This window comes from Tetrao urogallus, assembly GCF_951394365.1.
Source record: "Tetrao urogallus genome assembly, chromosome: 1".
Classification (NCBI taxonomy): domain Eukaryota; kingdom Metazoa; phylum Chordata; class Aves; order Galliformes; family Phasianidae; genus Tetrao; species Tetrao urogallus.
Window position 1 is genome coordinate 134,077,083 of NC_136813.1, and position 26,678 is coordinate 134,103,760.

At 42.4% G+C, this 26,678-nt stretch overlaps 1 protein-coding gene across 1 annotated transcript in view; it reads left to right on the forward strand.

The window, feature by feature from the left end:
* Positions 1–1,655: 1,655 nt before the first annotated feature.
* Positions 1,656–26,678, forward strand: part of NINJ2 (ninjurin 2) — a gene marked incomplete at both ends in the record, with an annotated part of 36,219 nt that continues 11,196 nt past the window's right edge. The window contains one exon of the mRNA XM_079542941.1: positions 1,656–1,688. Coding sequence (XP_079399067.1) covers positions 1,656–1,688 — 33 coding nt within the window. The remainder of the gene's footprint in view (positions 1,689–26,678) is intronic.

The window sequence follows — 26,678 nt, forward strand, 5'->3', positions numbered from 1 at the left end:
GTTGGTTTAGATTGTCTAGCTGTTGGATGGGGGCCCAGATTGGGCCCAAATGACAATTCTGCCTTATCTTTTCAGCAGACGAGCTGCTGTTGCGTTACCCCTTACTATATGTCAGAATAACCAGGGAGGTGAGCCATGCACACGGCCCAACAGACTTAAAGGAGAAGGATCTCTCAAAATCAATAACTACTCCCTGGAGAAAGTAAGCTTGACCAACTCCACATAGACACGTTGTATCGAGAAAGATAATTTGGCAGTAACAGAACCCTTTCTCCATGGGAACTATGTGGCTCTGCCCCCTTCCTTGCCCCAGTTATGTTTGTGGCTGGGTCAGCTCCCAGCTGCCTGATTTCGGCCCAAGGCTGAGCCAGAGCTGAAGGGTGAGCTAGGCAAGGCTGCATCCCTGCAGCATCCCTGGCCAAGGTGGGCTCAAGCTGCTGTAGAGGCCACAGCCTAAAGGTCAGATGAGGGATATCCTCATCCTGCTTTCCTGCATAGTATTAGCTTGCTCACTGGATATATCTCACTGCTTCAGCTCATACATCTGTGAGAAAAAAAAGAAAGCTGTTTGAGAGGAATGCAGGGGGACTAAATTCATCAGCACTTTGAAATGAACTTGCAGTACTAAGCACTGGTATTATCACTGCAAAACCAGGCCTTTTGCTGGGAAGCATCAATGCAACAGGATCGCCTACTGACAGAGTTGTCAGCACTTTTTATAAGGCTGGAGCAGTAGGACATGCATTTGGTTAAACTGTCTAAGCAGCATATATTACTTACCATACATTTTTCATGCTATTGTGATGAGGGAAATTGTCCTTCAAAAAGCTGAAGAAGCTGACCTGATCTGCAGGTGGTACAAAATAGCAGAGAATCCGGAATCTAGAGAATTGCACTGATTCTTCTGCCTAAGCATTCCACCTAATAATAACTTATTTTCCTACACTGTGATTTGATTCTGGCTGCATGTGTTTCCATTCCAGTGACATCTGTAGTTGTTTTTGACTTAAGCAAAAAGCAGAACTCGATTTCAGCCAAGACCAGCTATATCAAATTGAAGCTAGAAAAAGTTCTGGGGAGGGATAAGGAAGGGCATTTTGGCTAAGGAGAAAAATGAGAAGAAGCGACTATAAACAGAGCAAAGTGGAAATTTTACCTCAGCCGTAACAATATCTTTGCTGTGGCAGCAGCTAGCAGGCATAACTTTCTGGACCTAAGCTCTTTACCCGTTAGTTTTTCATCTGCACTCTCAGCTGCGTGCTGATGAGCTGGGCGAGCTGGGGATCACGACTGCAGCCACACAGCCACGCCAGGAACCGCTTGGTACACTGGCTGCAAACCTGCATCCCAGCCCAAGTGAGCTCATGAGGCTCAGCTGTGCTCTGAGAGGTAGCACAGACACGTCATGAGCACGACTGTCATGGAAAGTCTAAGAAGAACGCTTGTTCCACGCGCTGCCTGGACAATGCAGCATTGGCTGCCACCCCCTCTCTCAGCCCCCAGCCGATGCCAAGGCGGGCGGCCGGCCGCAGCTGATGAATAGTGGGTCTGTTCCAGCAGCCGAGCGGCCTGGTCCAGCAAGGAGAGAGTCTCCGGGAACGCAGAGTGCACCGCTCCTCGTGCCGTCTGCAGGGAAGGGATCCGGGGGCAGCGGGATGGCTTCGGAAGGGGAGAGCATCAACCTGCAAGTGAGTCCATCTCGGGGAAATAGCTGGGGAGGGAGAAACGGGAGGGAAGATCCCTGCTTCAGGGGATACATTTACCCCTTCTATCACTCGCTCCTCTGTTCCAGCAGCCAATTTCACTTGCTGCTTTTTGCCTCTGCTCTCCGTTGAAGTGAAACTAGCTCTGCCCCTGCTCTGCCAGGAGCTAGGAGTCTTTTCCTGAAAGAGGGTAAGAAGAGGGGAATTGCTAAGAAGAGCTGCTCTGGGGGGCAGCAGGGGCAGAAGGGAGTGTTCAGCTCTCAGGAGGAGGCAGCACATATTTTACAAGCTGCAAAACTCCGATCCGTTCCTCATCTCACAAAGCCTTGCTCTGTTTGGCAGAAACTGCTCCCAATCTGGAGAGGAGGAGAAGAAATAAATACAGCAAATGCTGAGCGAGTGCAGAGGCCAGGGTTTCCTATGTGGGGTTTGCAGAGAAACAACACTTCTTGATAAAACTCTTTCAGTTCTCTACGTTCCTTTCTGAGTATTTGTGTTTTTTAAGAAGGGTGTTTCTTGCTCTCAGCATGTGTTCTAGGAAAGGGCAACTGCCCAAGGGTTTGGAAAAAGAAACTTTAGAGATGAAACGGAATCAAAACCCCAGATCACAAACACTCATCTGAAGTTCAAGCCCAGATCCGTGCTTGGGACAACTCTGGAGAAGGGCAGAGTGTGAAGCACTGCCTGGGGCTCAGCTTCCAGCCCCGGGGAGGTTGACAGCGGGATCCAAATTTTGCCGCTGATTTTTTCTGTCTGTTACAGTCTTTAATGTTCTCAGAATTAAAAGTGGGGAAGTCCACCTGGTGGCTCAATTTTTAATTCTTCAGTCCATCTCAAAGAGACTAAAATGTAAGGTATGCACCCTTGGGAATAATCAGGGTTATCATCCCAGAGCTGGAGCAGTGGACTGGAAAGAAGAGTAGAGGTTCTCTGGTCCTGCAGGACCTCCCCTAAAAGCAGAGCAGCTTTATAAAACCTTGGAACAGTTATGCTCAGAGACACCATAACTGAGTAATATGTAGAGGTAGCTTTGACAGTTGGTAAAAATACATTCTGTTTAGCACTCAGGAAGAGAGAGGATAAACTTTCCTTGGGAAAAATATAGACATCACTGAGCCAGGAACTGGGGACAGAGGACAAAGAGGATACGAAATTATGCTAAATAAAAATAAAGTTAAATCCTTGTATATTAAATCTTCCCATACAATGAAAAGTTTCAGGTCTATACTGGATTTTTAGCATGGTTCATAGATGAAAAAAATCAACTTTGCAGATTAAAATGGTCAGAAATTACAGAAAAATCTGGATTTCAGATGTTTTCCGCAGTCAGACTTTTCTCTTCCATTTCATCTCGAGGTTAAGAAGAGCCAAAAGTGATCTGCAGTGCCATCAGCCAAAAGTAGTCCTTACAACACTCAGAAAAGTAAATAATGCCAGAAGGACAAAGTTTCCTTGAGTTACAACATTGAAAAGAGCATACAGATGTGTTTCTAAAGTAGGAAGGGGTGGAGGCCCAGGGAAGTGGTGGAGTCACCGTCCCTGGAGGTGGTCAAGAACCTGGAGGTGGATGTGGCACTGAGATACATGGTCAGTGGGCATGGTGGAGACTGACAGCTGGACTAGATCACTGTGGTGGTCTTTCCAACGTTAGCGATTCTCTGATGCTAAAAGTGTTTCTATCTTTCTCTACATAGGATGCCACACCAAAGATCTGAGATTTGATTTGTGACAGCACAGAGAGATTTCACGAAGCCACCAGAAAGTACCAAACAGAGACAAGTGCATGCATATCATCAGGAAATATGCAGTGCTGGCAAGGGAGGGAAAGTACATTGCATACAACTTCACCGCTGAGGCAGGCAGAGGGTCCCAGTGTGTTGTGATTTAAGAAGCGTGAGATAAAGGGATCAGTGGAAGGGGGGAAAAATATACCTTTCAGTAGAAAGTCAATTTAAAAGACTTTGTTGAGACCCTGCTTTGAGCATTGACTGCAGAGCAGGTGTCTTCCTGGATGTTTCTAGCTGTGTGTTTATGAGGAACCTGCAGGAACGTGTGCTGCGTGCTGTAGGGAGGTGACTCCTGATTCGCTCCTCCGCTGGGAGCTCTGGGATAGAGTGGCAGGAACAGCCAGGAACATGGCTGAGATGCAACACAGAAACATGATTGTGTACTTATAGGGAAAGCATTTCTTACACGTTTGGACTAACAGCCTTGTCAGGTGACAAGAGAATGGAAATAATATGAGTCTCTAGCCCAGCACAGGAGAGAGCTGAGAGAGGTGATCAAGACCATTTTAGATGGTTCTAAGGATAACAGATTGGTTCCCAACATTTTTGCTCATCCTAAAAGATGAGAATAAAGCTCACTCAGTAAAATTGAAAGTCTCCCTGGCAGGAGACACACCTTCTCCAGAGTGGCATCAGCCTGTGGAATTTGCCATCTCGTGGAGCAGGTCAGAAAGCCAAATACTGGAGAAGCATTGAAAAGAGGTCAGGAGGATGTTACGACCAGTAACAATATTTACAGTTCTGCGAGTCAAAAAAGGCACTTTCAATTCCCATGACCAATGGCAGGATAAAAACAAATACCCTCCTCAGCTCCTTGCAGGCAATAACCAAGTTGCTGACCAGAGTGCAAGAAATAACTTGCACTAGAGAAGATGTATGCCTACTGTCCATTGGTAAGACGTAGGGCAGATTTTTATCAGCAAGAAGTGCCATTAATCCACTTTTTCACAAACAAACATTTTCTTGCTTGGTGTGTTTCAAAGGAATCTCTTTTTCAGTTTTGAGGACTGACAGAACCTCAAATGACACAGAGGGTCACAGAATGGAAAAAAAACAGGCACACAAAGATAGAGCAGCCTCGCCTGATTTGCACCCGTTAGCCAAACACTAAGACAAAACTTAAATTAAAACCTTTTAATTGAAAAGATTAGTTCACTCATTAAAAGACAAGACTTTAATGTGAATCAATTTAAATAATACACTTTTCTTACCGGACATCTCTATTTTGGTTTCTGAGCAAAAGTTTCACCTTCCCCTACTAACCATCTGCCATTGACAAGTAAGCATGGAGGTGGAGCAGTAACATGATGAGATACAACAGTGTGTTCTGAGATAGAAAAACACATTTACGAGAGAAACAGCCCACAGGGTCCTACCACCAGGTCCCTTTTGCTTCAGGAAATAAAGGTTTGCAAGCCAGAAGAGTAGCTTGGTTTTGATAGTCACACTCTGGCTGATTAACCTGCACTTTTTCTATTACTTCCCCTAACTTCCACTTCTTCCCCTGACTTGCACGGGGGGTTGGGGAGAACGGGGAGGAGGAGGGGGCTGTACAGGTCTGTTCTTTTCAGAAGCAAAAGGCCCATTCAATCTGTTTAGCCGTGTGCCTCAGCTGCTGTAGTTCACGATTTGGCATCTTAACACAACCCTGTTTCACTGGTGATTTAAGCTAATGTACCAGACTTTGAATGGGAGCAACTGAGACTACATCCGTTCTACCCCTCCCACCACAGCAACCAGGGGAAGGTCTGCAGACGGCTGAAGTCAGTAACACTCACACACTGCTGCCACGGCTATGTCTGTCAGAGCCCCAGATGAATATTGCAAAATGGAGCAAAGGCTGGGGCCGATTCTAAACAGCTCCAGAAGCTGGTTAGGTTTGTATTTTAATATTTTCTAATTCATGAATGAATGCTGTGTTCTGGTTAAGTTTAAAGGATGTGCACTGGATGAATGCCATCCATATTCATATTGCAAAAGAGACTACATCGCACATGCCGCTTCTTTCTTTCTTTTTATAGTTTCTTACTCCTTGGTTTAAAAAAAAAAATTACAATCCTCTGGGATGAGAAGCAGAAATAATACATAACCATTTAGGGAATCATTCATACATCAAAAGTAAAAAGAGTAAACAGATAAAATAATCATTCTGGGAAAGAGCCCCCCTGCCGAAATTTTTTGGCAGAAGCTGTTTGGTGAACACTTGGAATACTACGTACATCTTCAGAAAGAAAGACAGGTTTACAAGCAATTTGAAAGAAGGGGGGAAAAAGAAAAAGGGGGGGGGGGAGGTTAGGGTTAGGGGGAATGGGGGTATTAATTCCTTGGATAATTTACTTCCAGTGCTCAGTTTTTGACCGGGTCAGCAGCAGGAAAATTTTAAACAGGCAGATTAATAGAGTTAGCTGTAGGCCTGACTGTAGTGGGGATTTTTCCAAAATGCCCGCAAAACAATTGGAAAGTCCCACTTAGTGCTGTACAACCCATCTCCCCCACATCCCACTTTCAGCCCAGGCTTGAAGAGGGAAAGCAGCGAGTGTCTTAGACTTCTGGTTTTGCATTTTTGTTTGTGGCTTTAGTATGTGCCTCGAGCTGTGACGTGCTTACAAGTTCCTGGCTCTGGCACATTGTTTGCCTGCTTCTGCAGTAACAGCCAGCTTGTGCTTTCTAGTGCTGGAGGACCTTTACCCTCATTTAGCAATTTCCTAGAATGATGGCAATGCAACATCCCCAGCCAAGCAGCATCCCTTGCTCCAGCTGACTTCAGTAGTGTTGTTTGGGTTCTAGGACAACCTCTGCAATTTGTGTTTGGACAACAGCCTCCAGTAAGAACGCACCTTTCAGGAAGAAAACACCAAGTGCTTCAAAAGGAGTCACTCCTGCAGTGTGTACAACTCAGTGATCAAGTGTCTGAGAACTTATTTCACCAGTTTTAACAACACTAGCCCAGCTGACACCGCCCCCCAAGCAGGAACCTGCTCCCCACTCCCAGTGTGAGCTCCATCTTGTGTGTCACTCATTTGACCCTGATAAAGCTAATTCATAGAGTTAAACTCAGAGAAAATGCATCATACTTTGCCAGAGTTTCTGTTCCTCTGTGCTGAATGGATTCTTGGAAGGATCAGGCAAGCGCCAACTGCCAGCAGGGGTAGGACTGTGTGGCCAGGAGAGCGCAGGGAGGGTGCAGGGTCCCTCCTCTCAGCAGAAGCTCCCTCTCCCTTCAGATCAATTAGCTGAAGGTCCAAGTCTGAGTGTAGCCTGAGGCAGGAGCAGGGAATGTCCAAACCATAACAGTGATTGCTCTCACTAGTGGATGTCACTCAGACTGCAAGATTTCAGATTGCTGCTTGAGACTAAAGCCTTTGTAGGGCTAGCTAGAGGCTAAGGTGAAGATTCAACATGCCTTGTCAGTCAGAAGGCAGATATGAAATACAGTATCGCACTTAGGAGTGAGAATGATCCTACGCTCTTCATTCCAGTGTCAGGGAGCTGTAAGTTGGGTCTGGTTCCAGAAACTTGTAACTCTGACACTAGAGGACAGACAGCATGATGACAGGATACTAAGGAGACTTTTTCTTAGAGCCAGTACTGATCAGTCCTTTGTTCTCAAGTGCAGACGCGGCATTTCTCCTCTGCCCTGTACATTCCTCCCACCAGCTCTAACTGAACACAGACTTTCCTCTTAGAACATTCATTTATGCCTGTCCCAAACATGGGGATGGTGTTTTCTCATCTTGAAGAATCCCATAGAAATCTTACACACTGGAGGCTGACCTGGCCCTTGGCACTGCACCTTGTTGAGGGGTGGGGAAAGACCAGTAGCAGTGTCTTAGTTCAATCCCATGCCAGCAAACCACATTCACACTGAAACTCTGCACATAAAGGTAGAGAATGGCAAGGGATTTTAACAGAACACATATCAAGGAATGAATTAGCTTGATTGACCACTTAGTAAGTCTGCACTCACAGAAACAATAGGCATGAAGAAGCCTCCTGCAGAAGAGTAGAGGGGCTGCTTTTAAAAAGGGTCCTTACACTGGGCTTAGGGCCAGGGTAGGATTCAGATAGCACTGTGGTAGAAAGAGGAAGGCAGCGATCGGCCATTAGAAGAATGATTTTATCTGATGTATCTAAAAAGTTACCTGCCAGGGCTTGGTGAGAAGCTGTGTCTAAAGCTGTACACGAGTTGACAGCAAACCCACATGCCAGAGAGCTTCCTGGGAGACAAACTCATCCTTGACAGAACACCTCTGAAGCCAGGAGGGGCTTAAAGGAAGAAACTCGAATCTTTTATGTCTGTTGTGGCAAGAATTTCAGAGTAACCCAACAAAACTTTGCCATGGCGTTTGCACATTCATACTGCTTTGGGCCCACACTGAGGTCCCAATTGTGTTCTGTGGTGGTAGCCTTTGCTCAGAAACCTTTCAGCGTGGCCAGTGAAAGAAGAAAGCAATACAAAGTAAGGAGAAGGGACTGAAATACTATCTGCTGGTACTGCGTGCTACTGGACTGATATAATAAGTCCTCTTGCTGACATAGTTTGTTTTCATAGCACTCTTCCAGCATCCAGTCTACAAATTGAGGCTTTAGACATTTGGGTTTCAGTCAGAGCTGGAGCTGCCATAACAATAAGTAAGTTCTGGAACATTTTACCCCGCTGCCTGGAAGGGTTTCTCACAACACTTCACCTCTGTGCATAGTAAAACTGTTCTGAAGAAATGGAGGGATTTACAAAAAGGAGAGGGTTAAAACTCTCTGTTGGAAAGAGGGGGTCATGTGGGCTGGTGTGCTGCCACCTCCGTGAGGTAAGGGGAGAGGACCTCTAAAGTCAGTTGCTAAACAAGAACATTAATAATAATAGATTTCTGTCTACTTTGTAAACATCATACATCTGAAGCATGGTAAGAGAAAGGGAGCAGGCATGGGAGATGTGGGCCTCCTGAGCCTTTATTTAGTGGCTAATCCATGGCCTGTTTATGGTCATGGTAACACATGGCTTTCCTCGCTGGCCAACGTCAGAGCCTCCCACCGAATCATCTTTGTGTGTTGGAGCCCTCTACAATGTGAAGCCCCTGCTAAACCAATCAATTTTCATGTCTTTGATAAAAAATTTGCCTCCTTTGGCCTCATTCCATCCCATGTATGAGAGCTGAATCATTCTTCTGCTTCTCTGCTCACCCTCATTTGACAAACAGGTACAGGGTCCTCCTCTCATTTAGCCAGTAAAAATAGAAGCCTTCGGCCCAAGCTACCATTTCTCAGCCCTTCCTGAAAAATCCATATTCGTGTATCATGTCTCTCTTCTGGCAGCCTGCAATGGGTGACTCTGCGTGTATACAGTAACACCCACACAGAAGCATGAACTTCTCCAAATACGAAAGGGCATGTGGGTATTTTCACTGCCATTTCCCCATCCCTGGCTTGTGAGTCAAATGTTTATAAAATACTCTCTTAGAAAAGGGAGTAGAAGAAACCAGCTCCAAGAAACCTAACACTAGTGAAATCTGGATTGCTTCGGGTATGTAAACATGTAACAGAAACTTGAATTGGACACCAGAATGATAGAAGAGCCCAATTGCAGATGCTGCAAGATTCACATCACCAGGTACCATACACCTTGACACGTACCTTTGAAGAAGGCAAATTATAATTCCTCGTCAAATTACATGAATCAGCTGTGTGATTCTGTAATTATAGCCGTGAAAACCTTTCTACTTGGGATCTTAGAACGTTCAATCCAAAATAACCCTTAGGGAAGAAATTTCTCATGAAGCTTCTTGGGTCAAGGTTCAGCAAGTGCTGGAAATTATGGGGGAATCCTACCACCTACTTTAGAGAAATGAGAACATGAAAACGAGATGCTGTGCTGGTTTGTGGATTGCTTGGGCTCCCTTCTTTCTCTTTATAATTTTTGCAAATATTTATGCATATTTGCAGAACTTTTCACTTTGTACCCACACAATTCAAAATAACATTTTGGGGGGAAAGGGCGAAAAACCCAGGTTCACCACAGACTTTAGTTATATGAAAAGAATAACTGCTCCCACCAGTCTGAAAAGAGTCAAAAAGCGATCAGCCATTTAACTGTAACTTGTGTTTTTCTGTAAGTATGTATCTGTAGAAAATATAAACACTGAAATATTCCACAGAAGTGATGTGAGAGCTAAGCTCACTGCCCATAATTTTCCAGGCATTTTATATGAATCAGTGGATTTAACTTCCCAGTGTATGCATGGAGAAACAAGTGTTTTCTTGCCTATTTTACAGACTGGTAAATCTAAGCAAAGGGACCACTGGTGTATGTACCCAAGGGTACACATACAGAAACTGACAGAAGCAGGAAGGAAAAACAGGTTGTCTGAATGAACAGGTGAACTGGCATGCAGCAGAGTGGTCTGTTGCTCCATTCCTCCTTTTCACTTGCTAAAGTCCTAATACCTACTATTTTTTGAGGAATTGTTAAAAGTTGCTGCATTTAGTCATCAGAGACCACCTTGTTACCTCACACAATGTAAAGTAAAACATTAATTGAAGCTGCCAATAACAGACCAAACACAATTCCCACCCTGCTGAATGTAACATCAACATCAGTTGGAAACGGACTTTGTTGACAGGCTTTTAAAAGCCCAGGCACACAGCTGTGTTTGCATCTCTTTTTTTGGTGGAGCTAGAGTCATGTTCAGCCACGTTGATATGAGAAGCAAGCACCAAAGCAAAAGTGAAGTAAGCTAAATTAAATTAAACATAAATTATTACTCAGGATGATCACACATATTCTTGATCACCACTATTCTACTTTAAGTTTGAACCCTTTATCAGCTGTTTCAAGATTAAATGTTTCTTCACGTCCCTTTGTGACTTCAGGCTGTGGCTTCATTTTTTTTACTGACTGAAACTACATAACAGGAGGTTCATCTTCACCACCACCACCAATTATTATTGCTCCCTCAATGTAGCTGCTCAAGGTAATCACTCTATCAAGACTGTCTGGGATAGGAAACCTCCATCACTGAGTATCTTAGATAACCTACATCATTGTGAAATAACTTGTTTAGGGAACGTGCAATTATATCTTCTTCCATGGAAAAATTAAGTCCCCTGTTGTCTTGAATCTGGACAGAGACAAAAATGGTAGGTCCTTTACATAGGCCCTCATCCATATTATTACCATGGGACAATTGTTCACATCTTTGGATTTTTCTTGGCTGGTCATCTTCACTGAAGATCTAGTTATTCTGAGATCATTTGGGAAGGTCATGAGGAATACAATCCAGGTTCTTCCTAACTTAGAAGTAAAGAATAAGGAAAACAGATACAAACAGAAATACAACCAAAATCACTCCTACGCAACACAAGTGCCTGTTTTTTCTCATCTTTAGCCTTTGGCAATACCTTGACTGGCAATCCACAGTGATCAGAGAGACAACCAGCAAAGAATTAATATTCCACAAGAAAATATAATGTGCTGCTAAAACAGATTTGAGCTCCATTTTCATTTCCATGTACTAGATTCTTGGGAGCTGATCTGGGACCAAATCTTTAGCCAGTCCCCAATTTTTGGCATGTAGCTGTGAAAAAGTTGCCTAAGGGAGTTGTGTAAAGGGCTTTTACTTTGCTCTTAATGGCTCCACGTAGAGTCTGAAGGAATCTGAAGTGCTCACGAAATGTGGTTTCCCCTCTGGTGTTTGCTGTTCAGCTGGCTCAGCAGCTCAGCGTTAAAAACCATTGTGAGTGGATTTAGCACTTGTGAAATAATGCTGGCCTATTCAGATCCAGAGAGGGATGGGCAAAATCCATCGGCACAATAAGAGCCCCTCTTCCATCCTCCTCAAATGAGAGTGTGATAGAGTTCAAGGGAGAAAACTACTCATACCCAAGTGCAGCTACACAGATCTCAGGGGAAAGAGATATCAAACTGCCAAAATAAAAGATCTAACAAATGCTCAGAGGAGGCAAAAAAACTCAGCATTCCAGAAGAAAAGAAAAAAAAGAAAAAAGAAAGGAAAAAAAACACTTAAAAAGAAACCAACCTCAATGTAAGAAGCAAAGCACAAAGGAGGAAAAAAGAATCAGGGATAAGGTGAGTCTTGTCCTTGATTAGAGGCCTGTCCCCTCCTCCTGCCCTGCAGCCAGGAGAGCTGGCCCAGTAAAGAGCTCCAGCCGGGTGTGGTGCTTGGCAGCACAGCAGGAAAAGCTGGAGCTTGTCTTGGTTTGAGTTGCTTTGGTTGTGCAAGGATATCACTTTTCTTCTTTCATGCCTGTGATTTAAGAAAGGCCAGGGTCCTGCAAAGCTCGCAACTTGGCATAACCATGGGAAGAAAGTAGGAAAACTGGTGAAGAACTCAGAGGCCTTTTTCCTTCCTGGGGAGACAGGTAAAAATTCAGCCAAAGCTCACAGTCTACTAATGACAGACTATGCATGCTAGTAAGCAAAATGTGGGGATAGAGAGAAGTGAGAGATCTGAAAGTCTGTGTCCCCAGATATCAGAGAAAATGGAGCTCTACGCTTCATCCTAGCCTGAGCTATTAAGTATAGCAAGAGGAGTGTTTACTCTTAGCCTATCTAATACTCAGTTATTCTGCTGAGACCGTGGAGAAAAAAAAGATAACTAATGGCTGCTCTGATGTGGACGACATTGCAGGCGAGCTGCGGATCTGTATCTGTGTGCCAGGACCAGGCTCGGGCAACTCCACAGCAGATGGCAACAGTTCTTGGCAGCTACTAATAAGGCAAGATTTGGTTAGAAATGTCTAGCCAAGAAGTCCTCTGATTCATTTCCACCCCCTCTGCACTACCTCGAGCCACAAGCCTCCAAGCATCACCCTCATTTATTGAGCTGGGGCTTAGGGTGGTCATTTTCCTGTCACAGCAAGATGACAGCTCTCTTTTGGATCCCTGGATGGGGAATGGGCTCAGGATTCGGACCTGGGCCAGTGTGTGATGAACTCAGGTGTTTACAGCCAGGGTGGGGCAGGGGCTGAGCCCAGTGGGTCATGTTAAAGCGCTTCCTGTTGCCTCGCTTGCACAATGTACAAACAGGGACATTATCTCTCCTGTGGGAGCAACTGAGTCAGATGCTTGGCCAGATGCAGGGAAAGGTGTCTCCATAGCCACCGACAGCAAAGAATAGCTTAAAAAATATATCCATCCCTTTGAGGCAGCAAATGATAACATTACTGTCCTCTTTATTGTGATCCAAAAACTTTTTTTTTCCTTCCTTTCCTGTTCTCTCTGTTTTTTCCTATCTAATGAGAACTTGTTTTTGGTGTTCCTAACACAGCTTTTTGGACTTTCTCCCTTCTATTATTATTATTTTTTTTTATTTTATATATAATCAAATGACATACAAAAAGTAAAGTTCAGCCAACTAAACCCCAAGAGAGCAATGCAAGTGCAAATCACACTGCTACATCTTTTCAGTTTTACCATCAGCCCTGCACAACTACGTAAGTCCATGGACTTCATAAATTCTTTTGTGAAATACATTGTGGATATAAGCGGCTGCAGGCCTGGCTGGTGCAATCTGAGAGAATACTGTTCCCAATGGCATTCTGCTATCCTTCCATCAGGAGACAATGCCTCTAGCCCCATTCTACTTACCTGCTCTGAGAAATAAGGGGGCAGCAACTAGCTGAGTAACTACTTTTGCTGTGTGAGCCATTTCGGTAGACATGCTGTATCAGTGCCCTGCACACAATGAGGTGCTTCTTCATTTGTTATCCTCCATCCAGTGGGTGTAGTTGTAAGGCAGATTCAGCAGAAACAAGAGCAACAGCACCTGTGGGAAGCTTGTTTTAGGACCAGTGAAATACAGAGACTAAGAGAAGGCTGTGATTTACTGATCACAATCTTTGCATGGCAAGATGCATGTCCTTTGAAGGTCTGCTTTTCTTCCCAGTGCATTGTGAAGAGCAGATAGGCCTTTGTGACTCCTGTTGGTTGCGCTATAGATAATATCCTGTGGGCCCAAAACTGTGGGAATATTGCATCTGTTACCAAGCAGCATTTGGTCTGCTTTTTGCCCAAGGCACCTGTACTATATACACAGTCAACGCTAACGTGTTGCTACCTGTGAGCAGAGGGAAATTCACATTCTGTGCTTAACTGCTGCAGGACCTAAAGGTATTAGGAGGATGTATGAAATTAAGGTAGGAAGGGCAGGGAAAGAAAGAAAAGGCTTCATAACTACATTTCAAATGTAATAGGTGCAGCTGAGTGGAAGCCTTCAAGTTTGAAGACTGACGAGGTATTCTCTGAGGCAGTCTTTCTTCAGAAGGTAGTTTACCAGGTAAAACCTCTGCAAAATGTCCAATAAAAACAGGAATGTTTGGTGCCAGGGGCGAGAACTGAGAAGAAGAAGTGTAACGATTTCACTAAATATTTGCCTTCCTGTCAGGGAAATATAGATTAAGAGTCCCTGATAGTTATAATAGTAGTAATTATATGGAAAGATGTTTATTTTACCCATCTTTTCTGATCATCTCAGCATCAGCATGAAAGAGGATATTGTATCAGGTTGCCCAGACAAGATATAAGTAGCTCTGAATAAGCAGTAAGAGGCATAGTAGCATCCATTTCAGTTTTGTAGAGAAACTGAGTGTAGGAAGTGCAGAGAAAGGCACCAAAGAACATTTTCACGAGATACTGCACACTGTGCCATCAGTAAAACCCTTCTGATCCAATGACATGGAGCTCTGCTGAGGGAGGCAGGAACCAAGAAAGGAAGATTCGGATCAAATGCAAATGAAATACAGAGACAATATTCTTTCATTACTTTGTGCTAGGTGTGTGTAAATGTTTTGGTACACAACTAAAACTGGGAGTCAGTATGAGCTGCTCTCTGAGCCCATATCAAGTAAAGACAATCACAGCAACCATGGCACTCTCAAACACAAGCGTTCATTCTAGTCCATCACAAATGGCCCAGTTGTTTGGGTTTTTTTCTTACTTCTCCCCAACCTTATTCTCCTTAAGTCTCCATCCTGACATACAGCAGTTTATTTGGACACAGCTTTTTGGCTGCCCTCTTATAAGAATACAACTGCAGTACAAAATGCAGACTGAGTGAACTCGATTGAAATCCAGGGCATTTGTTCTGCATCCACGGATCCCACTTATTTTGTCCCTCAGCCATCTTGAAGGGAGAAACTTCAGGATAAAAACCAGAAGCAGTTAAAAAAGGAACTCTTAGAAACCAGTTACTGCAAAAGTTTGCTTCCCGCTGCAGGAACTTACAAGTACTTTTGGTGGCTGAATGTGAGCGCTTTTCAGATGACTATATTTGCAGAATTTGGGCATTCAGTTGTCAGAGAAAGTGTTATCCTGCTTCGGTCTCCTCCCATTCCTGTTCTGGCCCAGGGGCTTTTGCTTCCCTGATATGGTCTCGTAGGAGGCCCTCATTTGCTACACTCCTTTCCAAAGGTCTCTCAAAGCAACATCCACCCAGGAGATCTGTGAAGAACACAATTGTCACTAAGGGGATTTGGGCCTCTCTTTAATTTCTGCTATGCTGTACTTTAGCTCCTCATTATAAAGTTAGCTCCTCAAGGTTCTTTGTCTCTGCAGGGTTGAAAATTGCTGACTGAATGTCTGGGTCCAATTTGCCTCTATTTTTCCCTAAAGTGGCCATCCACAGCTCTGCAAAATGTTTGTGTAATGCTACAAGATATTTCACATCAATCTTATTTGAGATTTTAACCTTTTTTGCAGTGAATTCAAGAAGAAAAGAAAAAAAACAAAACAAAACCACAGTCTGAATAATAGGCCACCAGAAAAAAAATACTAGCCTAATATTTTAGTATAAAGTGTCAACTGTGCTTTCTTTTTTCTTTGTTTTTTTTTTTCTCTCTCTCTCTTTTTTTTTTTCCCCCCCTCCATGAAAGGAAGAGAACGTTTTTCTAATCTGAGAATGAAATTCCCAGGGACAGTGTATGAGAAAACAGCAATAATATACAGAACACCCAGGAACAGTTGCTGAAAGATTCTCAGGGTGTTACTTTTGGCAGGACATCAGGTTCCTATCAAACCCTCTGAAAGCACAAGGCTAACAACAACAATAATAATATTTTACTGCAGACAAAGTATTTTATCTGAGGGTCTTTTGTAGGCTTCTGTGAATGGCAGATGAGCTCCTTCAGGAAGGGGAGTGAAATTAACGGTCTGTGGATATTTTCACAGGTTCAGTGATTTAGGAGACAGGCTATCATGTACAGAGTTAGAAAGTAGAGAAAGAAAAGAGTTAACGTGTATAGGCAAGCGTGGAGCATTCACAGTACTGAACTTGCATAGACACAGTAACACATTTTTTAATGTTCTCACTAAATCAACTGCTGACATTCCTCATACACCATCTGAGCACCTGTACACAAACCAGGTAACCAAAAGTTACGCTGTGCAAATACACAAAGTGCTAGGTGAATTCATGCACATCTATTTGACTGCAATGTGAAATTCTATATACTGTGCTTGCAATTTCTGCTTGGCAGCCTTTCACGTGTTTTCTGGGACCACTCTGGGTCTTCAAGATATAACTGTAGCCACACATGTACATGAAATGTTAAGGACTAGAAATAAAAGATTGGTGTATATCTTATTTCCTCCCTGCAGGCATTCAAGGCTAGGCTGGATGGGGCTTTGAGCAACCTGGTCTAGAGAGAGATGTCCCTGCTTATAGCAGAGAGGGTGGAGCTAGATAATCATAAAGGTCCCTTCCAACCCAAACCATTCAGTGATTTTATGACTTGCAAAGTGCTAGAAGTTTGGGACCCAAACCCACACTTTGCAGCATTAGGCTCTCTTCTGGGAAACCATTCCACGGTGCAATTGCCTTTCACAAAATACAGGCTGCTGCTTCATGCTGGCCTACTGGTCAATCTCAGACTGTATTTCATATGAAGATGTTGCTGGCCTTAAGTTAGCAAAACTCCTAGTGGAAACAGTTTCTGCCAATCAAAGAGCTTTAACTGACAAGGAAAAAGTATTTTGACATAAGCAGTCCAGAAGATACAAATAGCATCACTGACATCTTTTATTGCTAGATTTGATTGCTTATGGCTTTTAGCACGAATATACACTGCACCGATCTTACCTAAATTACCATAAGAGGAGAACATATTTTGAGATAAGTTGTCTCCTTCCTCAGAGTCTCTCAGTGCACATTTCCTATAAGGATTACTTGCTCTTTGTAGTCATTTGAACAGTATATTCTGCCCTAACTTCCCAGCCTAGCACTCTTAGCAAATGCTGTTGAGAAGTCACTGTGACCCTAGGCTGTGACCCTAACACACACAGACATGGAATTTGTGGTCGCTGTACACATGAAGGAAATTACCTGAAACAAGACGTGCTTCCTCTATGTCATAAGGTTAACAACAAAAGCAACGAAGGTTTTGTCATGACATCCCCACTCCAAGGCAGTGACTAACAAGCAGAAAGATTAGATATCAGGATGATCTCATAGCCTGCTACTCCCCAAAAGGGGAGGTCCCACTCTTCTTCAGCCTACAGCTCCCTTGCTCCCTCCTGACCTTCTGCTCCCACACACACATCCCACCTTCCCTTTGTGCTGGCTCTGGTCAGACCCCTCTCAAACAATTCAGATCACTAGAGTTGCAGGAAGTAATTTATTTTTTGCATGGTTTTGTTAAATTAGCTTGGCTTAATAAGCTGAATTGGCTCGAAACAGGGTTTTATGAAAGACAGAGTGAAAAGAGCACAAGACTTGTAGCAGGTCCAGTTTGCTTTGGACTCTTTGATCAGCATAGCTACAAGGTATAATCCCCAGCATCTTGCAGAAGATGCTTTCTTGATGGCAGTTTCACTTCCTTTGTATAGATGACCCCTAGCTACTTTCTGAGAGAATTTATTCAAATCAGAAAGGGGATTAGCAGAACAATTGGTGTAATTCAGAAGTTGCATTCAGCTACAAATGGACTCCTTGAGCTTTACCCTGCAGTACCACAAAAGAATGAGGAGGGGCAATGAGAACTGATGATATGTGGATGAGATAGTTTTTATAGGTTGATCATGCTGCAATGGCTCACCTCTGGGAGCTGTGTAATGCTTTACTCACTATCTGATATAACCACAAGTCTTGCCTGTGGCTTGGAGCAGTGTCTATCACTAAGCGAAAGCAGACAGAAGCACACCAACCACCATGCTTCACTGCAAAACTCGGTCCATTTTCTCTGTCTAGTTTTCTTGCCCTGGACCTGAAGGGCACCTTGTCAGAATCCTTAAATAAACTTCAGTGCCACCCTACTGGAGTATTTGTGTGCTCCTTTCAGCACTCTGCTGCTGCACAGAGGTGACAGAAGATGTGTGTGTGTAACTGCTATCATTGGACATGGGTTAAAAGTTTAAAAATTGATCGCAGCAGCTGTATTTGGAAGCTCAGTTCTAACAAAGCAAACTGTTCTCGCGTTCCCAGATTTTGGTTTTGAACAGCTCCAGAGTTATGGTCAGAGATTAGAAAGACTTTTTTTTTTTTTTTTTTTTTTTTTGAGGTGTTAAAAGAATGGTGTGGAATTTCTCATGCAGCTTTCTGCCCTCAAAACACAGCAGATAACTCACCAGCACTCACCTCCATTCCTTACTGAGCTCAAACTTGCATATCCTCAGTTCTACTCTGTATCCTTCCAGAAGCAGAGCCTGTTCCAATACGAAAGAACAAACAATGTTTAAAGTGCAACTCAGAATTCAAGTTTTCAAAAAACTCACGTTAAATTCTGGCTAAGCTAGCACGCGTGCCTTCACAGAAGCATTTACACACATAAATCACAGCTTGCTTACATCTGACATACACAGAGAGCACACTGCTTGGCACGCTGTTTAAATGTGCTTCAACTGCTAGACTGTGTTCAGGTTTGCAGACAATCCGGTCAGGAGACACAAAACCTCACTGAGTAATTTTGATGATATTCTCATGGATCAAGGATGGCTATTGTTGCTCACCATTTCCTAATGAAGTTTCTGCATCTGTACATCCGTGGGATTATTGAAGAGGTGCTTTTCACTCCTGGGAAGTAGAAAAGATGTCTCTGTATCTGAGATACTATCTACCCTGTGCAAACTAGAAGCATTCACAGTTCCTAAGCTAACTGCAAAGTTTGGCCAAGCCACAGTTCATAGAATCACAGAATAATTTGAGTTGGAAGGGACCCTTAAGGGCTACTTGGTCCAACCCTCTGCAGTGAGCAGGGACACCCACAGGTAGATCAGGTTGCTCAGAGCCCCATCCAGCCTGACCTTGAGTGTTTCCAGGTACTGGGCATCCACCACCTCTGGGCAACCTGCTCCAGCGCCTCACCACTCATCATAAAAAACTTTGTTGTATCCAATCTAAATCTTCCCTCTTTTATTCTGAAGCCATTTCCCCTTGTCTTATCACAGCAAATCCTGCTAAAGACTCTGTCCCTTTCTTCCTTACAGCCCCTCTTTAGATACTGGTGCCATGCCAGCTTTCACCACCTTGTACCAGACTAAGTACACATCAGGTGAGATTTCTAGAGTGGTTTGTGAAAACCCATTAATCTATACAACATTTATCACATCTCTTTAAACCCTAATTTTTTTATTCTTTTATCCCCTGCAACTGGGTCATACTCATTCTGGGTCCTAAATTACATCTTTTGAGAAAGGAGTATTTCTGTTGCTCTTTACCTGGAAATTTACTCAAACTGCTTTTGAGTGATGCAAGTCCAGATCTGCAGTTCTTTCATAATTGCCTGCAATGGTAACAGACAGGGCAGCACCATGACTGGTCCCTCGAGCCCTGTACTCATGCCAAAGATAACCAGTTATACGCATATAATTAATTTTGAGGCATTAATAACACAACAGCTTTTGTCTTCCCTGGTCGGTAGGATTCAGCAAACGTAATTTAGCAAAGCACTTTCCTCTGCTGACAAGGAGAGCAATTCACATTTAAGGATTAATCATCACTTTGTAACTCCTGCAAAATTTGCACTCCAGGCTCTGATTTGGTTATACACAATACCTGTGGCTTGCTAATTAAGAGCAACATGCGTATTAGCCTTTCTTCTTTTATATTCTTAAATTGCTGATTTAAACCTTCTCTCAGTGTGAGAAGCACTTCTAACTATCTGATGTGTGAAATAGCAGGACAGAGCAGATTCAGCCAAACCCACAGAGGCTGGAAAGAAAGGCAAGATTTACATTTAATACCTCAACCTATAACCCGGAGGACGTCTGGAACTCTTCAAAGCCAGCCACCACTCTGCAAAAGGGGGACTCCCCTCCTGTGGTGCAAAGCAGATTCACTGCTTGTGAAGTTTTAACTTGAATTTCTCCTATATTTTGATAGCGCTTCTGAGCAGCTGGGACCACGGAATGGGAGCTCAGCTTAGCATGATTAAGGCAACATTTCTTGTGATCACATATTGTTAAGAAAGATGGGATGATTTTCATAGAATCAGAATATTCTGAGTTGGAAGGAACCCATAAGGGTCATCCAGTCCAACTCCTGGCTGCATACAGGACCACTCTTGATTCCTTTGAGCCTGGATTTTATAGCAGTTTTGAATAAGAAAATTGATGCCCACTCTGATCCATTTGCATAAATAGCTTTGATATTTCTTTCAAACCTTTTAGTTTTTTTCTACCAGCTCTTGGCAATCACTATGTAGCTGCAGAATTACAAGAAAAGGATTACAAATTCAGGCTGGAACAAATCAGAGTTTTCAACAATACTTTGCATCATGGACAAGGATATGAGTAAGAGGAGATGAGTGATAACTCTGGAGGCACTGACAGAAGGCAGCACATGCACAGCATGTCGAGAAAGAGCAGGGGCAGGCTTGGGGGCAGATGTAGGTAATGGGGAACATGAAGTTCCACATGACCTTCCTCCTATTGACTTTGATGAAGGGATGCAGAAGGTAGATAGTTAAATTGCTAGCTGGGACACCTGCAATACACACTGAAAGTTCACACTGGAACAGTCTACTCTCACTTCCCCGTGTCAAGATATGATTGCATGTTGAACAAAAACCTACTCTGATGGTGACTGTGGTAGGTAGAGTTGGTGGAACAGCATCTACTTCTCTTACTCAGGGACATTCAGAGATACCTGCAAGGCATGCAAGTTGCTTAGCCCCATGCTGCAGTGACTGAAACCATTTAGCTGTCTTTGGAATGGAAGTGAACGTGATGAAAACCATTTGTACTGAACACCACTATGCAATTTTATTATGGTTTTACTGCTTCTTTCTAAGGAATTCTGGGTTGTCAGATGAAGACAAATTGTCAGAAAAGTCCTTTCTGTGCATTTTCCCAGTAGCTGCAATCATTTCTTTCATATGGAGATTTCATTTCCACAGTGCAGTGCTTCCTCAGTCAGTTCAACACTACATTCCAGAGAACACAGGCTTGCAGCCTTTCCAGAAACACCAGGTAGTCCAGGGCTCCTTGCTCATTTAGCTGTCAAATATATAGCTGATGTAAGAAGTGCTTTCTCTGGTTTCCTCTCCATTTCTAGATGCACTTCAAGGGAATAAGTGCAGTTGTAAAAGTGAAAGAGCATTTATGATCTGTCTTGTAGCACTAGTAGCCATCTCTTACCCTGGAATAAAAATCCCCAACCCACTGCAGTGACTCTGCTAACATTCCAGTGACCTGACTATTCACAGGAACAGGGTATTTTTTGATAGCAACTCCTTCATTCTTCATTGTGCAGATCTGGATGGCCCACAGAGGCTGACATCATTTGACCACACACTGTAAGACACTAATCACTTGAGCTTTTGCCAGAGTAAAATATGATAACTGAGCACCAATCAAGATTTCTTTTGGAATCAGCATCAACTATATATGGTACTGTTCAGCAGTGGCACGCATTCAATGCCTGCATGCATCTGGCTAGTAGGTTGCTTTTTGTTGTTTTTTTTATGGATACATTTGCCAAGATGAAAAATCAGAAAAAACGTAAACAATTTCCAGTGTATTTCCAACTGCTGAACTATGGTTTTCTGAGCCACATTGTTGAGTAGTGAACTAAACTTAATGAATATTCTCTTGGGCTGCTATTCAAACAGTGACTCTCCATTTTCTTTTTTGTTTATGATCTGTAAATCACTAAATATTATCAAGTGGGGCTCTACACATGCACAATCTGGGTGCATTACAAAGCAAGTCACACTGGGCAGTTATTTCTTCCTCTCTAAGGGTTTGGAAACTTACCCTGGAACAATATTATAGTCTGCTTTGGAATGAAGAATACTCTAGAAACAAAAACTGTCCCTCTTTCCAACTATGTGCTGGTGTTGCTGTTGCCAGTCTGACTTGAGTGTGACACACAGATATTTCACAGGAAAGGCTTTGGTGGTTTGGGGTTTCTTTTTTTTTTTTTTTCTTATTTTGTTTGTTTTGTTTTATATTTTGCTTTTTTTTTTTTTTTTTTTTTTTTTTCTCCCCAAGCGACTGTTCTGAAAGAACTGATGATGAAATATTGAACAAGCTTTGTTAACGTTTTCTTGGAGCAACATAACATCTTGGCCAGAAGTTTTACATTAAAAAAAAAAACACAAAAAAACAAACAAAAAACAAACAAACAAAAAAACCCAACTTCATACAGGATCACTTCCTATTAGAGAAAAAAGAAAAAAAGACAGTTCCAGCACATATTTTCAAAGCTGTGTTGATTCAGCTAAAATATATATACGCTTTCCACCTAAATGTTTCAAAATGAAGCATTTCATCTTTTCACTTTGAAATGGCTGTCTCTTTTGGATTTGAGCGTCGTGGTATTTTATGTTACAAAATACGTCAAGATTAGTTAAAACTTTCTCTGAACAGAATATAGATATTCCTTGTTGGGTCCCCCGCCTCCTCAGACTTTTCTTTCCCAGGCAGTTTTGAAATACTTTGCCACCATTCCAGATCAGAACAAAATAAACTGAATGTAACCAAGTAATCAGTGCGTATTACGCACTCTCCTCTGGGCCTGAGCCACACAAGGATGTGGATCAGTTACAGCTTTCTGCTGAAAAACTTGGCTCTTTGGCTGAGGCTACAGGGACCTACACACTCAGCTTGGATGTTCTTGAGTTAATATTTCAGTGCCAGCGTTGGCCATCACAATGGTTATCTGTACTTACTGGATTTAGTAATCCTAGTGCTGTAAAACCCACTGAGCGTGTGGTCTTAGTAAATACAGCACAAATTCCAAACTCTGCAGCAAGATATCTTGAATAAACATTTTATACCTATAATACACTCATTAATAAAACAGGAGACTTCAGGTTTTGAGCGTGGCATGGAGAACTGAGATTTTCTGCATTCAGTAGGTTTCATTTTCCTGACCTTGGAAACAGAGAGGACGAGCAGAAAGCAGTCAGTTATGTGCCACGTATTTATTGATTACATAAAACTATTAGTTGAGATTTTCTCCTGTCAAATACAATGATCATAACTATACTGCAGGAAAGTCAATTATGGTTGTTAGAACAGGTAATTGAGGCTGTTACAAGCAAACTCCACAAAGAGTTGGAAATTTACAAGCCAAAACCAGCCAGTGCTCATGCAGTTCCAGCATGTACCAAGAATCAACCTCTTTCTAGTCTGTTCTCAAAAGATTAACTGATTCAAGCGCTGCTTTGGACAGTTTTGGTATGAAAGAGTGAAGCAGATAAATATTCTGGTTCAGAACTTAAGTCGCATAGTGTCTGTGTCTCTCACTGCTGACTTTTTGTGTAACTTCCAAATATTCAGATCTCTCTTGTAGGCGTTTGTCATCTACAGTTTGGCATGCCAGGATGAGCTGCAGCACAACAGTCAGATAGTATTTATATACCAGAGTTTGCGCTTCAAAGAAAGATGTCCCACCACATGCAATGTTATGCCGTGAGCTCTGAAGTAATTACTCAGATCGTCATAACTCACTGCTATCTTCAAATTATCAGAAAGTTATCATGCTCATGGAGCCACACATGCAGCCCTCTGGTGCTCCTGATCATACAGTTGAAAGGAAGGTCACACAGTTGGTCTGAGGCCAAGAGCTGGGTGTAGCACTTTCAGGTGCTGTTCCACGCTTGCATGGTGCCGAAGTAACCATTACAGGGAAGACAAAACAGGAAGATTCTTCAGATGGTTCATAGAATCGAAGAGTCATTAAGGTTGGAAAAAAACTCTAAGATCACCTGGTCCAACCATCATCCTGTCCCCACCATGCCCAGTAACCACGTCCCTCAGTGCCGTATCTACCAGTTTCTTACATGCCTCCAGGGACAGCGACTCCATTCTCCTCTGGGCAGCCTGTGCCAATGCACCACCACTTTTCTGAGAAAACTTTTTTCCTATTATCCAACCTAACCTTCCCTGGCACAACCTAAGGCTGTTACATCTCTTATCATTTAAAACCCAGCTAGCCTGTCATACAGTTACAGTAGCATTAGTACAGCATCAAAGCCTTTCCCAAAAACCGTTGAGCCATACATAATCCTGCTGATCCTCCATCTATATCTTTGGGATTTCATAGAAGTTAGGTGAATTAAGTCAATAAAATCTTTTGATGTCAGAACATGACCAGATCTGAATGATATTCTGCCTTCACTGTCTATTTAACTCTGTAGTTTATTTTCTTTTCAAGTCATGCTAGATTATTCGTAGAGAGGAAGATGATAAAAGATACGAATATGCTGGAGATGTTTTAGAATGTGTGCTGTTCTCTGACAGGAAGCTAGACAAAAGCAAAGGAAAAGTCACTTCAGGGAAAATATGCCTTCCTCTTTTTTAAAATAATCCAGTACTAACAGGAATGTACATTACCATCGTCATGTGGCAAGGTCCTTCCTGGTTCTGGAATCTCTTAAACTTATGCTTTTTAAAAATATTAATATCCAGATCCCACAGAGCTGTTTGAATAGAGTTTATTACACAGTAAATTATTTAATTTAACGAGGTAATCTAACTGTACCCCCATTGTAACAGATAGATAGAATAGTTGCTATATTAGCACCAAAACTCACTGCAGTTTGCCACAGTACAGTAATGCATTTCAAAAGTTCAAGAGGAGTAACAGACATGAGTCCTTAGGGATCATTAAATTATTCAGTGTCACCTCCTGGGTAAGGCTGATGCTGTATCATTTTGCTTTTTCTGCGCAGTTAGAGTAACTGGTCTTTGACTAGAGCATATAAGGTGTCACATTTTGATATGGAAGTTTCAAAAGGTCGAGAATTTACTCCCTCTCTTGGCTAGTTACCTCACAGTCTTCATTTCTAATTTAAACTTCTGTAGATTCTGCTTCCTGCTGGAGGATTTAAATATGCATTCTCCAGCAACAATGCAAAGTTGCTTAGGGGTAGACTCTTCTACTTATTAAATCTGAATTAAGACTTCCTTTAAGGAAATCAGCTCCTTAAAAATTAATAGGGATCAGATCTTGTTCAGTTTGCTATTGGAAGACATTTTTTAGTATTTTTGTGAATTTGTATGGCTCTTTTCCTCTGTGCTCTCCAGATTTTCTGGATTTCTCAGCTAAAAGACAAGACGGCTTGCTTCTCAAGTTATTCCAGAATTAAACTAATGAATCTTATGAACACGGCCTTGCTCCTGTCATCACTACATGATGCCATGACCTACACCAAGCTGATATTCAGCTCCATTTCCATTGGGATCCTTAAATCCAGTGCAGAATCTCAGTTGTATAGCTCTTAATGCTCATTAATCATATTTCTCTTGTATTGTACCTAGCCATTAATAAAAAGACCAGATAAGAAATTGATTATGGTTACCTTTATATACCATTTGAAGTCAAATCAATGCAAATTTCCCTGACAAATCTACCTGGCACATGACTATGTTGATTAGAAACAAGATACCCATATTGCATCAACTGAGATTAGTTTTACCTTGTGATACAGAAAGTTAAATGATCTTTTGCCTTCTCTATCCCTACAAATAAAATAAATACATTTTTTGTTGAAAAGTATTAGCCCTTACATGCTCCCTTAGCCATAGTAGGTAGCCATATAGCCCACGTGCCTTCCATACCTCTCATACATTTTGTTCTATTATAACATCTATTTGAGCCAGCTTTGGTGTCAAGAAATGACACAGACAAAAAGATTGAACTCTCTCAGCAGCTGTCAACAGGTTGATCCTAGCCTGAATAGTTCCAGCTCTAACACTCAACATCTGCGCCAAATCTAGCTATGGTACCAACTAATCCCAGCTACCAGGGAATGCCAATGGAATTGATAAAAGTCTCTAGAAGTCAATCTACTAGGGCAGAAAACATATAAAGCAATAGATGTTTTCAAATATCTTACAAAGTTGTATACAAAAAAGGCCCTAAAAAACCAAACCTCACATTATACTTGCTACAGTATAGCATATCCCTTTTCCTTCTCCAATAGTTGATTTCTCTACAAGCTTTTGTACTATTTGCCTCTACTGTCAAACTGGGACATGAGTACCCAAGTTATCTTGCCTTGCTTTTGAATTACCTCTCCTTAATATCTGCAGTTTTCCTTATTGAATAAAGGCTTGCTACAAGCTAGCAAGAGAAGACTACTCATCTCACATGGTTCTCTTCTGCGCAGCTGGTGCTATCTAGGCATCCTGGTTGGTTTTTATTTCAGTTCTTTATGATTACTGTTTAACATCTTTCTTAGCAACCTGAGAGAGCTGCAAGGTACTTCTCCATTCCCATGAGGTATGGTTATATCAGATGGCTTCCTTCTAAATGCAGAGAAGAACTATTGAATATTTCTGCCTTTCCTGTTATCGTTAAGAATTTCCCAATCTTCAGCTAGCAAGCAGGCTATGCTATTTTCAGGAGTCATTTTATTCCTGTTATCCTTTAAAATGCTTTACTGTCCTTAGGCTGTGAGATAAGGGCTTCTTTTCCTCCTGCTCAGGTCTTTCTCCTCTCTATATTTCCATGGTCTCCAATTTACGTAATTGCTGCCTCCTTCCTCTTTCTTCTCCTCACCCTTGCTTATTTGCTAGTTTTAATAGCTGCCTTTGCTTCCTCACTTAGTGAGGAAATGCCTCTAACCAAAGCAGTCTTTAATAATAATTTCATGATTGTGAATAAGTCATCAATTAAAGTTTTCTAGAATAATTTCCAGTTTTCATTCACATTTCCCTGTTTAGATCTGTCCAAGTTTCTTTTCCCAAACACTTTTATTCATTCTTTTCATGGATGCTTTGGAAAATAAGTCA